Raw genomic sequence first — 11,971 nt, forward strand, 5'->3', positions numbered from 1 at the left:
TAGAAAGAAATTAATCAGACAACTAAAAATATATAGAAAATAAAAATTAGCCGGGCATGGTGGTGTGTGCCTGTAGTCCCAGCTACCTGGGAGGCTGAGGCAGAAGGATTGCTTGAGCCCAGGAGTTTGAGGTTGCTGTGAGCTAGGCTGACACGCTGGCACTCTAGCCCAGGCAACAGAGTGAGACTCTGTCTCAAAAACAAACAAACAAACAAAAAAACCAAAAAACTAATACCCATGGGATTTTATTGAATCCTCACAACCATCTCAAATGGGGTGTTCCTGTCCCCATTGTACAGATGAGGAAATAGATCAGTGAGGTAAGGGTTTTGCCCTAGGCCACCCAAAAGATAGTGCCTGAGACTGAAGCTCTGGGCTGTCTCTTTCTGAGGCCCGAACTCTTTCCATCTCACCAGGCTGCTTCATAAAGAGGGTGTGGGAGCAGCTGGGGCCTCACTAGGTGGGTGGGGATCCTCAGGTCCCGGATCAAGGCCAGGGGGTGCAGGGGTTTCCGATTATGCTCGTCTGTTTCTCCAGGGGGTTCTGAGTGTCTGAGCCTGTCTGTGTGTGAGTCTGAGGGCTGTGGGTCACTGGGGGTGGATATATGTGAGTGTGAGCCGGCCCAAGTGTGTCTCAGTGTCTGTGTGAGTTCCAAGGTGTCAGTGCATCAGAATGTATCCATCACTGCGAGTGACCGAGTCTGTGTGGCCCTGTCTTGGTGTGAGTGTGTGTGCCACTGAAGTGTGTCTGTCAGTGTCTGATACTCAGTACTGAAGGGGTCATAGGAGGAGGAGGAACTGGGAATCTGTGTGCTGGTCTGGGATTGTGTGTTCATCTGAGTTTACGAGTGTCTGTGTGTCTGGATTCTAGGCTGTCTGTGAGTAAGTGTGTGTGCCTGTGTGAACTTCTGTAGGTTTTTGTGGGACATGAGGGTCTCCTTATGTGGGAGGCCGGGTGCCAAGGGTGTCCTGCGTGTCACCCTGAGTCTGTGTGTGTGAGAGTCTGAGGGTGTGGTTTTCAGTGTATCTCCCTGTGCGGGTCTCTGTGCGGGTCTCTGTGCGAGTCTGTGTGTGTCCGTGGATTTGTCTGTCTAGGAGGGAGGGAGTCTGTGGGTGTATCTGCCCGGGTGCCTGCGGTGCATCTTGCAGAGTGCGTGTGTAGGTGTGGGTGCCTGTTTGAGCTTCTCTGTGGGTGCATGTGTGAATCCGAGGGTCTCTGTGGGAGGCCGGGTGCCGACGGGCCTGTGCGTGCGTTCCTTCTGAGCGCGCCTGTGTCGCTGGGTGAGGCCTGTCTGGGTCGGGGACTGGACGCCTGTATCCGGAGCGACTGTGAGGGCTGGGACGGGGGGCTATCGGCCCCGGACGGGGGCGCAGACAGCCTCACGCGGCACCTCCCTCCGGGCGCTCACACCTGCCGCGGCTGGGGGCGGCGAGGAAGGGACGCAGCCCGAGCCCTCCGGGCTCCCACGCCCCGCCGGCGGCGCCCCCTCCCCCGGGCAGCGCCCATTGGCTGCGGCCTGTCGCTCCGAGCCCGCCCCGCGCGGCCGGCGGGGGGCGCCGCGGGCCAGAGCGCGCTGCGCCGCCGCCGCCGCCACCGCTGCCGCCGCCGGGAGCACAGCGCGCCTCGGGCTCCGCGCGCCGCCAGCTCCCGGCCCGCCGCCCGCCGCCTGCCTCCTGCCTGTCGGCCCCGCCGCGCCCGCCAGCCCCGCCGCAGAGCCCCGGCCCGGCTCCGGGCCGCCGCCACCACGCCGCGCGCCGTACTCCGCGTCAAGAATGGGGCGGCCAAGCTGCCCAAGCCGCCCGCCGCCGCCGCTGCTGCGGCCGAGGCGCCGGGCGCCGGGGCGGGCATGGAGCGCTCACAGAGCCGCCTAAGCCTGTCCGCCTCCTTCGAGGCGCTTGCCATCTACTTCCCGTGCATGAACTCCTTCGACGACGAGGACGCGGGTAAGCGCGCGGCCCGCCCCCCGACCCCGGGGGGTGTCCTGGGATCCCGGTCCAGAGGCCCCCTTCCCGACCCTGTGCGCCCTTAGAGATGGCCAGTCTCTCCTCCCCACCCCCAGCCCTGCTCGGGGAGGCGCCTCCACGGTCTCCTTCCCCAGCCACGGACCCCAGGGTCTCTAGGATGCGCTCTCTTCTAGCCTTCCCCCAGGGACCTCTAGATCATCCGCAGGTGGGCCCTTTGGATCGCCTGGACCCAGCCCTCCCTACTCACTTGCGCCTACTGGATGCCCTCTGCCTCATCCCTGGATCCTACCTGCCACCCACCCTGAGTCTCCTATATGTGCCTACTCTTCACACCTCGGGGCCTTGGCCGCCTCACCCCTGGGGCTCTGACGCGCCCACCGCCATTGGAGGTGGCACGCAGACCTTACCTCTCCATCTTTGTCTTGGCTGCATCTAAAGGCTCTCTGCCCAAGACCCCAGCCTGGCGCCCGAGGCCTTAAGCGCCCCCATTTGTCTCTTCTCCCCTTCCCCCACAGGCTGGGGCTCCGGACTCCCGATTCTTATCCGACCGGGGCGGATCGCGGGGAACCGGCCAGGTGATGGCCTTTCCTCCCCGCTCCTCCTGGGGAGGTGTAGGGTGGTGGTGCCAACTCTACACTTGCGCGCCGGCCGGTGTGCCCCTGACCTCAGGTGCTCTTGTCCCTTGAGTAGCCCTCCTGGGTGGGCTGAACCCAGCCACCATTCATCGGCTGGAGCCTCCTCCTCCCGGGCCTGCGCGCAAGCTCAGCCAGAGCCCGAGGGGCGGGAAGGGGTAGGGAAACCTGCTCTTTGGGAAGCTGGGACCAGGCAGAGGGAACATGGGAGTTCCGGATCTGGTTCTGGGGTAGGGGAGCGGATCCAACAGGTGGGGAAGCTAGAGGGTTTGAGTGAGAGTTCCCCAGTGTGCCAGGTTGGCAGTCAAAGCAGGTTCCAGTCTTCATTCTCTGTTTGTTAGCTGTGACCTTGGGCAAGTCATGCCACCCCTAGAGCCTTGATTTCCTCATCTGTGAAATGGGGATGACGCTGCCTCAGACACAAGGCTCTATATGGTGTGAGGGTGGAGTTCAAAGTGTTTTTTGAGTTGAAAATCTGAGAGTATTTGAATTCAATGAGGGGACAAAGCAGAGAGGAGTGTATGTGGCGGGGAGGAGCAAAATGGTTTCATGGCCACTTTCAAAACTCTCGTGAAAATATGGACTCTCTCTTCCAAAGCATGTGTGTGTGTGTGTGTGTGTGTGTGTGTGTGTGTGTGTGTGTGTGTGTGTGTGTTAGCCTGCGCTTTTAGGGAGTTCGTGGACCCAGGTTTAGACTTTCTGCCCTTGGGGACCCTTGCCTGGTCCACTTGGCTATCTAGGTTCTATCATGGGATGGAACCATAGGTGATGGGTGCTCATGTCCTGCTCCAGCGGGAGGCAGGTGGGGAAGAGGAGAGAATGCTGTCCTGAGGCAATTTGTTGGCTAGTGAATGAATGGGGGTGAGTGAGGCAGACCCCTAACAGACATGTCTCGCTGTTGACCTGGAGGTGGGGGTGGGGGTAAAGATGGTTGCTAGAGAGCCATTTTACAGAATCACCATTTTACAGAAAAAATAACTGGGCTCAGGATTCACCTGCCCCTTGATGTAGCTGAGGGAGGTCGTGTTGTTACTCTGGACGAGGCAAGGTGAGGAGGAGTGGGGTGAGAGGGGGTCCTTAACACAGTGGCCTCAACTGGAGCAAAATCAGAGAGGAAATCAGGCTACCTAGGGGTCTCGGGGAGGGAGCAGCTGCAGAGAGGGAGCTGGGACAGGACACCTAGCAGCCTAAATGAGCTGGCCCCATCCTTCATGTCATGGCTGGATACTCTCTTGAAGTTCAGGGGGCCACTTGGGTCCCAAGAGCCAGGCTAGGCAGGGAGCATGGGTTTGTAGGAGTATGGGAGGCAGGGACGGTTTGGTTTTTCTCCAAAGCGATGCTCCGTGTCGTGGGTCAGATGCTTGATTACTGCAGGCTGCAGGTGACTTGCTCTGGTTTCACTTAAGTCAGAACAGACAACTTTATGTAATATTAGCAATATTTGTAAAGGTCCACCTCATTTTTTTTTCTAGTGAATTTCTTGAAATTCTTGTGTTTCACTTGGAAGGGACCTAGAAATTGTCTTGTCCAAGCCCCTTTTTGACACCAATCGGATGGGAGGGTGTGTGTATTTCTGTGAGCCTGGGTGCATGTGTGCGACTGAAGCCCTGGGTGGGGGGTGTGTGTGTACATGTGTATCTATAACCCAAGGTTATCCAGTGAGGCAGACACAGAGCTGAGACTAAAATCAGGTTTCCAGTTTTCTTTCCAGTAAACCAGTAGCCCTCCCTCTGAAAGAGGATTTTTAAAAAAGCCAGATCTCACTCTGTAGAAAATGGTTCCCAGGTGAGGAGGCCTCAGGGAGCGGCTGGCAGCCCAGAGTTAGGTTTGGGCTTCTTTTGCTCACTGCTCTTCTTGAGGGATGCTTCGAGTTTGGGAGGGGGAGGGGAGAAGTGAACTTTGATTTCCGGAAGACTAAGGAATGTCTGGTGAGAGTCGGAAGTAGGGAACGTTGTCTTAGTGCTTTAATTTCTCTTGTTCTTAAAGTCATTAATTTTTTCCTAAAAGAAGCCTTTTGGATTTATTATTTTATTTTAGAACAGCACCATGCTGAACTAATTTCTAAAAGCAGTTGGAATGATCTCTCCGATACTGGCCAGAGACTCCTTCGGCAGGAGGCTGTCAGCAGACTGGGCTCCACCTGCCTCTTCCCCCTTTCTCTCCCGGCCCTCTTAATGCCTGTCTGTCCCCAGTGGCTCACAAGTGTGTCCTTGACAGGCCTCTGGCTCATCTAGGAGCCTCCTCTTCGTTGCTGCTTCCAACTCATGTCGAATGCATCTTTTTCATCCACCAGATTGAGCCAGAGCCATCTTCAGGGCTTATGTGTCATCCTTCAGCTAGTTTCCTGAGAAACGGTGTGAGGAGGAGACTGTTTTTCATTAGCTTAACTGGGGCAGAGCAGGGTCCTGCTTTGGGCTTGAGATCCTTGGCCATTGGGGTGGGCAAAGGAAGCTGCCCTTTCTTCCCACCCTTTCTAGCCACCCCCGGGCCCAGGATGCTGGTCATTGCGGGTTTCTGAAATTCCTCTCAAGGGGCACTTTCCCTTGTGTGCTCTGAACTGATTTTGTATGATTCTTCTTTTGCCCCTTTTCACAAGGATTCCGGGGCTTTAGAGAGCCATGCACTTGGGGGCATTTTTGTGTCTGTTGCTCAGCCTTGCTGGCATTGGACTTGTAATTGGGGAGGTTTGGGGTGGGGAGGAGTTAGACATGTGACCTTAGTTTTCTCATCTGGTAGGAGGAAGAAAATAATAACCTGGACTGCATAGGGTGAATGTTTTTAAAATGATTACCTTCTGCTAACACATTCCTAGGCACTCTAAATATATTATCTTAACTCATTCCTCATAGCAACCCTGTAAAACTAACATCCTGTTAACATCCCTATTTTCAGATGAGAAAACTGAGGCACAGACATTAGTAATTCGTTCAAGGTCACTCAGCCAGGAAGTAAGGGAGTTAGGATTTGAACTTGGGCAGTCTGACTCAAGCATCAGCGCTTTCAAGTATTATGCTACTTGTGCTGTGCAAGGGGCTTAGTGTAGTACCTGGCACGAGGTAGGCTCTCAGTACATGTTAGCTATGATCTGTCTTATTACCAAGTAAGAGTTGTTTCTGCGCATGACTATAAAAAAGAATCTGTGGGTTTGGGGAGGGGAGAAGGCTGATTTTCAAAATGTTAGCTTTATAATTTCAATAGGGTAATTTTATTGCATTGTTATAGTTATTAAGGTGGAGCCGGGCCCTCCTTCTTCGAAGTGGCTTAATGGTGGGGATTTGGGGGACTTGCATGCCAAACATGCGGGTGGGGAGCATCCTGGCTGCCGTTTCCCTGCACTTCCTGACTGGTTCATTTGCACCAATCTCGTCTGCAATCCCAGCCCTGCCAGGCCGCCTTGGGGCATAGCTGGGGAGCTGGGGTATCTCCAGTTTCCAGCCAGTGCCAAAGGGGGTTGTTACATCGGAGTCTGGAATCGAGGGTGGTGTTCCTGAGCCTGATGAAATGGTTCTGGCGTCCAGTTTTCCCCCACCCGCCCAGGAGAAGGGCGGAGAAGCTGGAGCAGCCAGCTCTGATTTGCCCATAGGATGGAAGCTTCGATCCAGTGCAGGGAGGAAGTTGCCATGGCAACACCAGCCGGCTACCGGTCCCTCTCCTAGCGGTTCAGGCCACATCTCTGGGCTGGAAAGCCCTTCGTGCCACCACCCTCTTCCGCACAGACCAGATCTGGTGGGCTGGGGCAGGGGGACATGGTGGATGGGACCCACAAGCTAGTACCACAACCCCCCTCATTGTTGGACAGAGGGGAAATGGAGGAAGTGGTCTGAGCGCTTCTGGGTTGTGGGGCAGTGATACCCATATCCTGCCAGACAGATCCTTGGCGGGAGGAATCAGAGTTCCAATTCCTGTCCCCACCCCCAGGGACCTGGAATGACTGCACTGAAGTTCTCCCTTCCCCTCCTTTCCCCTCCATTTATTCCTTTGGCAGAATTTTCTTTCCCAGGCCAAGCGCTAACTTTTGTCCTTGAAATTTGACCTGAGCTTTTTCTGGGAAACAAAATGTCCTGCTGTCCTACCCCTCTCCCCCGAGATGGTGGGAACAGAATCCTTCAGCCCTACCCAGGCTGGCTGGGTACGTGAGGGGAGAGGCCTTAGAATATCCTTCGTGATCACTTGAAGGAATGAGGTTGAAGCTTTGAAGCTTCCACTCCCACCTGCACCCCAAGGACAGGCCACTTCCTATCCCCCTTCTTCCCTCCTCCCTCCCCGGTTTACCAATGAGCACTATGATCTTCTTTATGTTTTGGGAGCTGAGCAGAATTCGTCTAGATTTGGATAACTGAATCATGGTAGAGAATTGAATCAGTGTTCCATAGCTCAGGCTGAGGACTGGGGTAAGAGTGTGGACCCAAACCACTTTATTTTAATCAAATTATCCTGAAAGAATTATCTCAGAAAAATCAGGTGCATGAAGGTTCACCCCTTCCCCCATTATACGGATCCGGGCTGCAGATCTGCTCTGATGCTATTAGAGCTCTTTCCTTAAATTCTCTCTCCCCTACGCATCCCCCACCCCATCCCCAAGCACCCAGACTCCTGGCTCCAGCTTCCTTGGTTTGCAGCTGCCAGAGGCCCACCTGGTTCTTTAGTGGGAGGGGAGAAGGAGGGGCTCATCCACCTTGTTTCCCGTTGAGGGTGAGGCTCTGCCTCCCTCCCCACTCAGCCGGATTGCTGAGGCAGAGCCAGTTCCAGCTGAAGGCTGAGTGTGGGGAGAGCGTGAATGAGAACGTAAAGAAGCTTTCACCCCCAGCCTGTCTCAGGGCCTTTCTTCACGTTGCCTTCTCTCTGTCTTTTCATTATGGCTTTAACAACCATCACTTCAGCATATCTTTTAGACATTGTTGGATAGGCGCCACTTTGGGAGAATGTATGCAAAAGGGTGCAACATCTCCCCCACTGTAATCCATCCTCCTGCCCCCCAGGGGTCCACAGCAATTCCACTGTCTTTTTGTAGTGGAAAGGTAACTGGGCTTGGATTTGACTCCACTCTGGTTTTGTGGCCTCAAGCAAGTCCCTTAACCTTCCTGAGCCTCACCTGGAAAAGAAGGATTAATTATTTTTATCTGAGCATCTCTCAGGATTATAAAAATGAAATGACTGAGGGGCTTGCTTGGCCATGCTCAGCACTTCCCATGATCTCACTGAATCCTGTAGCAACCTGAAGGGGTAGCTACTGTTGCAGATGTACCCATTTTGCAGATGAGAAAAGCAAGGCAGCTTGGAGCAGTTTAATGACTTTCCCAGGTTGCGTGAGGATTCAAGCCCAGGTGTGTTTGACTCTATGCTGTCTTCTACCTCTGGGCATGAAGTGAGATCCCGGGTGGGAAAGGGCTATGTAAGCTCCAGGGGCTGTCCTTATGCTGTCGATACAGCTGGTGACAAGACTGGGGTGCGATGTACCACACCAGGGTCTACCACCCCACTGTAGCCCACACCAGCTGGGTGGAGTGCCTTCCTGACCATCAGTTCCTGGATGGTCCCCATCACAGTGGGTCAGCAGCTGCTGTGGCTGCTTGGCCTCCTTGAAGAATCCAGTTGTCTGCCCTGGCCCTGGGGACCAAGCTATCACCTGCCTCTCCAGACTGATGTAGGCCAGTGCTGGATTATATTTAACGCTGTGCTATTTCCACTTGACAGCTCCAGAGCGCCATCCCCCCTCCCCTTTTCTCCTTCCTCCCCCCTCCCCTTCTGATTCACTCGGAAACTGAGGAGGCTGATGTCAGCGCCTTATTCTTAGCCCCCGTAATTGTAACTGCATTTAGCAGTGCGCACTTCATTAACAGTTTCTGCGATGGGGGAGTGAGATGACTGTACGGCTGGGCAGGGACGTGGGTGGAGGTGGGGAGAGGGCAGCTGCTGCTGGGACCCTGGCCAGCTGCCTCCTCTGGATGGACCAACTGGGCTGGTTCCAGGCCTGGCTTTCCAAGACTGGCAGTCTTGGAAGGACCCTTCGAGAGCATCTAGTCCATTTTCCTTGTTAGGCAAGGAAGGAAACTGAGGCCCAAAGAGGCAAAGTGGCTTGCCAAGGACATATGCTAGGGATCTAGAGCCCTGGCCTCTGAGTCCAGGTTTTCTTTTCTGGTATTTATTCATTCAACTAATATTTCATCAGCTGCTCTACATTAAACAGCATTCTGGGTGCTAGGGATATATCAGGGAACAAGTCAGACGTGGTTTCTGCTGTCATGGAGTTATGTTCTGGGGTTAGGAAGACACAATAAATAGGTGACCAATTAAAAAATAATTTCAGATTGTGTTAAGTGAACTGAAAATAAAACGGTGATGGCATAGGCAACAGCATTAAGTAAGGCAGTCAGGGGAGGCTTACTAAGGAGGTGACATCGAGTTGAAGCCTAAATGACAAAGAGCCAGCAATGGGAATGTGAGGATGGAGAGTGTTCCAGGCAGAGGGAACAGCTGTGCAAAGGCCCTGAGGTCAGCGTGAGTTTGGGTTTTAGGGAACAGAAAGCAGACCAGTGCAGTTAGAGAGAGCGGGGGTGGGGAGACAAGATCAGAGAAGTAAGCAGGGGGCAGATCATCTCAGCCTTGTAGGTGATGATAAGAATTATCCAGTGGGGAAACTGAGGTCCAAAGAAGGAAAAGACAGGGCCCCCGGCTGGGTAAAGCCAGAGAGAGGGCAAGAACTCGTGTCTCCCACGTCCCCGTCTTTTATGTTCTGTAGGCACAGATGGCTGTGCCTTTAAATGTGTAACGTGGCTTCCTTTCACAGCGTAGCTGGAAGGTACTGTGGAGTCGGGGCCGGGCTCTTTCTGCCCACCCTGCCTGACCCAGCTTGCTCGCCTCTCAGGCTGACAGGTGTGAGAGATTCTGTGGACCTTCCCTGGTGGGACAGAAAGAACATGGCTTTGGAATCTGACAGACCTGAATTTTCATCCTGTCTCTGCCACTTCTAAATTATGTGATCTTGGGCTTCAATGCCCTCATCTGTAAAATGGGGCATAATAATAGCAAATACTTTAAAGAGTTATTGTGAGGAAGAAATGACATAATACACAGAATGCACCTTGCCCAGAGCTGGACATGTGGGATTAAGGTGTCCTCCATTATGAGGACCCATGATTATGTGTTTCATGCTTGGTACACAGTAAGTGCTCAGTCCATGGTAGCTGCTGCAGTTGTTGTGGTTGTTGTCAGTTTTAATGGGTTAGGGCAGGGCTGCCAAACTTGAGTGTGCCTGAGAATCATCCAGAGGGCTTGTTAAAACATAGACTGCTGCCCACTCCCCCACCCCAGAGTTTCTCATTTAGTTTGTGGTGGGACTTGAGAATCTCATTCCTAACAAGTTCCCAGATGATGCTGATCTGGGGGCGCTACTTTGAGAACCACTGGGTTAAAGGAAGACACTGGAGAGAAATGAAGGGGTCTTGTCAATGTGGCTGTCTCCTGGCTCCCTGTGTCTTAGATGCTGGGACATTGGGTACCACATTCAGTCCTGGATATAGTCTTCAGGCCCTCCTGTTTCCATCACATGGTCTCTGATCTAAATGAGTCTCAGCGGCTGCCTGCTTTTGTACTGGGTTTAATGTGCAGGACCCCATAAATCCTCTAGGAAGTCATCTGTATAAATGATAAATGAGTCAAAACGAATAATGCATCAGGCCATAATATCATTTCGTGGAACATTGGACGCAGACAGCTCTGAGAATTCCAAGGATTCAGGTCTACCTTCTTTTTTTTTTTTTTGTTGAGACAGAGTCTCGCTTTGTTGCCCGGGCTAGAGTGAGTGCCGTGGCGTCAGCCTAGCTCACAGCAACCTCAAACTCCTGGGCTCAAGCAATCCTTCTGCCTCAGCCTCCTGAGTACCTGGGACTACAGGCATGCACCACCATGCCCGGCTAATTTTTTCTCTCTATATATATTTTTAGTTGTCCAGATCATTTCCTTCTACTTTTTAGTAGAGACGGGGGGTCTCGCTCTTGCTCAGGCTGGTCTCGAACTTCCGACCTTGAGCGATCCACCCGCCTCGGCCTCCCTGAGTGCTAGGATTACCCTTTTCTGCACTGGGGAAAGGCAGGGCTATGTGTTAAAACCAGGAGGTTCATTTGAGGACAGGCCTCTACTGGGAAGAAGTAAATCAAAGGAATCATTGGTGTAAAGGGGCAAATGCTGGGAAATGCTACCAAGGGAGTTTACCGAGTCAATGTATTTAGACATTTCTAAGGAAGGGTCGCTGGTGGTTTTCTGGGGAAGGTTGGGCTCTAGCTCAGGTTGGAGGTGGGGGATAGACGTTATGATGTGATGAGATTCTCACCCAGCCCCATAAAACTCACAATCTGAAGACTAAGGCACTTAATACTTTCCAGGTGGGACTTATCCTAAAGTGATGGGACATGCCATCTGAGAGGGGTGGCTTGGGATAGCAAAAACGAACGGACTTTGGAGGCCCAAAGACATAGGTTTGCATCTCTGCCCCTTACGAGCTGTGTGTCTTGACTTGATATGTAACCAATCTGGGCCTCTGTCCTTTGCAAAACGGAGAGGAGAGACACCTTGTGAGAATTTGAGATAATGTATGCACAGCACATATCCGAGAAACGGAAGCTGCTGCCTTTCCTGTTGTGGGCTTGCTGAAAATGCAGTCTGCACACGCCCGGGTAGAGGAAGGGCGTGAGTGGGGGAGCACACTGCTGGGGTCGGGGCTTTAGGCTGTGGTCAGTGTATGTGGGGTTTAGCGTGTGCACGATGGAGCCCGAGAGGCTGCGTTAGGTGTTGAGAGAGGAGGACTCCACTGAGTTGCTCAATCTGTGTCTCCTACAGCCACTGCCCTTCAATCTCTTTGGGCCTCAGTATCCCCAGCTATAGAGTGAGAGTCTGGTGGGCGTGGTTCAGATACAACCACAGTCTCCCAGAGAAGGGAGGACACTTGTCCAGGCACCCCATCTCCTCTGTTTTCGCACGCTCTGCTATAGCCCCTATATGGTCATCTTTCATCCCCAGAGTGTCCCCTTCTGCCCACGTTTCTCTCTAGCTGATCTTTGGTTGATTGGCCATTGAGTAATTTTTAAAGTAAGTGTTTTTTGGATTAGGTAATCTATGAAGCTGCTACAACATTGTAAATACATGAGAAATATCTGGCGGGAAGTGTCCTGGGCACCCCTGTCTTCTGATCCTCCTGCCCCATCCCTGGCACAAACACTGTTATCAGTTCTCATGACCCTCGTGCTGCCGTTACTGATGGTCACATAGGTTCATGGCAAAAAAGCCAAACAGCACCAAAGGACCCCAAGGAATGTGTCCCTCCCACCTCAGCTTCCCAGTCCGTCTCCCACAAACCACCATCATGGTCTTTCAAACTAC

At 53.2% G+C, this 11,971-nt stretch overlaps 1 protein-coding gene across 2 annotated transcripts in view; it reads left to right on the plus strand.

Annotated features, from left to right (window-relative positions):
* Positions 1 to 1,788: 1,788 nt before the first annotated feature.
* RIMS4 (regulating synaptic membrane exocytosis 4) overlaps positions 1,789 to 11,971 on the plus strand; it is a 51,373-nt gene continuing 41,190 nt past the window's right edge. The window contains exon 1 of one of the 2 annotated variants that reach the window (XM_012657912.1): positions 1,789 to 1,943. In XM_012657912.1, coding sequence (XP_012513366.1) covers positions 1,847 to 1,943 — 97 coding nt within the window. In that variant the 5' untranslated portion in view covers positions 1,789 to 1,846. The remainder of the gene's footprint in view (positions 1,944 to 11,971) is intronic. The other variant, XM_012657911.1, reaches the window with a different exon arrangement.

Source organism: Propithecus coquereli, unplaced genomic scaffold (assembly GCF_000956105.1).
Source record: "Propithecus coquereli isolate 6110/MARCELLA unplaced genomic scaffold, Pcoq_1.0 Scaffold566, whole genome shotgun sequence".
Lineage (NCBI taxonomy): Eukaryota > Metazoa > Chordata > Mammalia > Primates > Indriidae > Propithecus > Propithecus coquereli.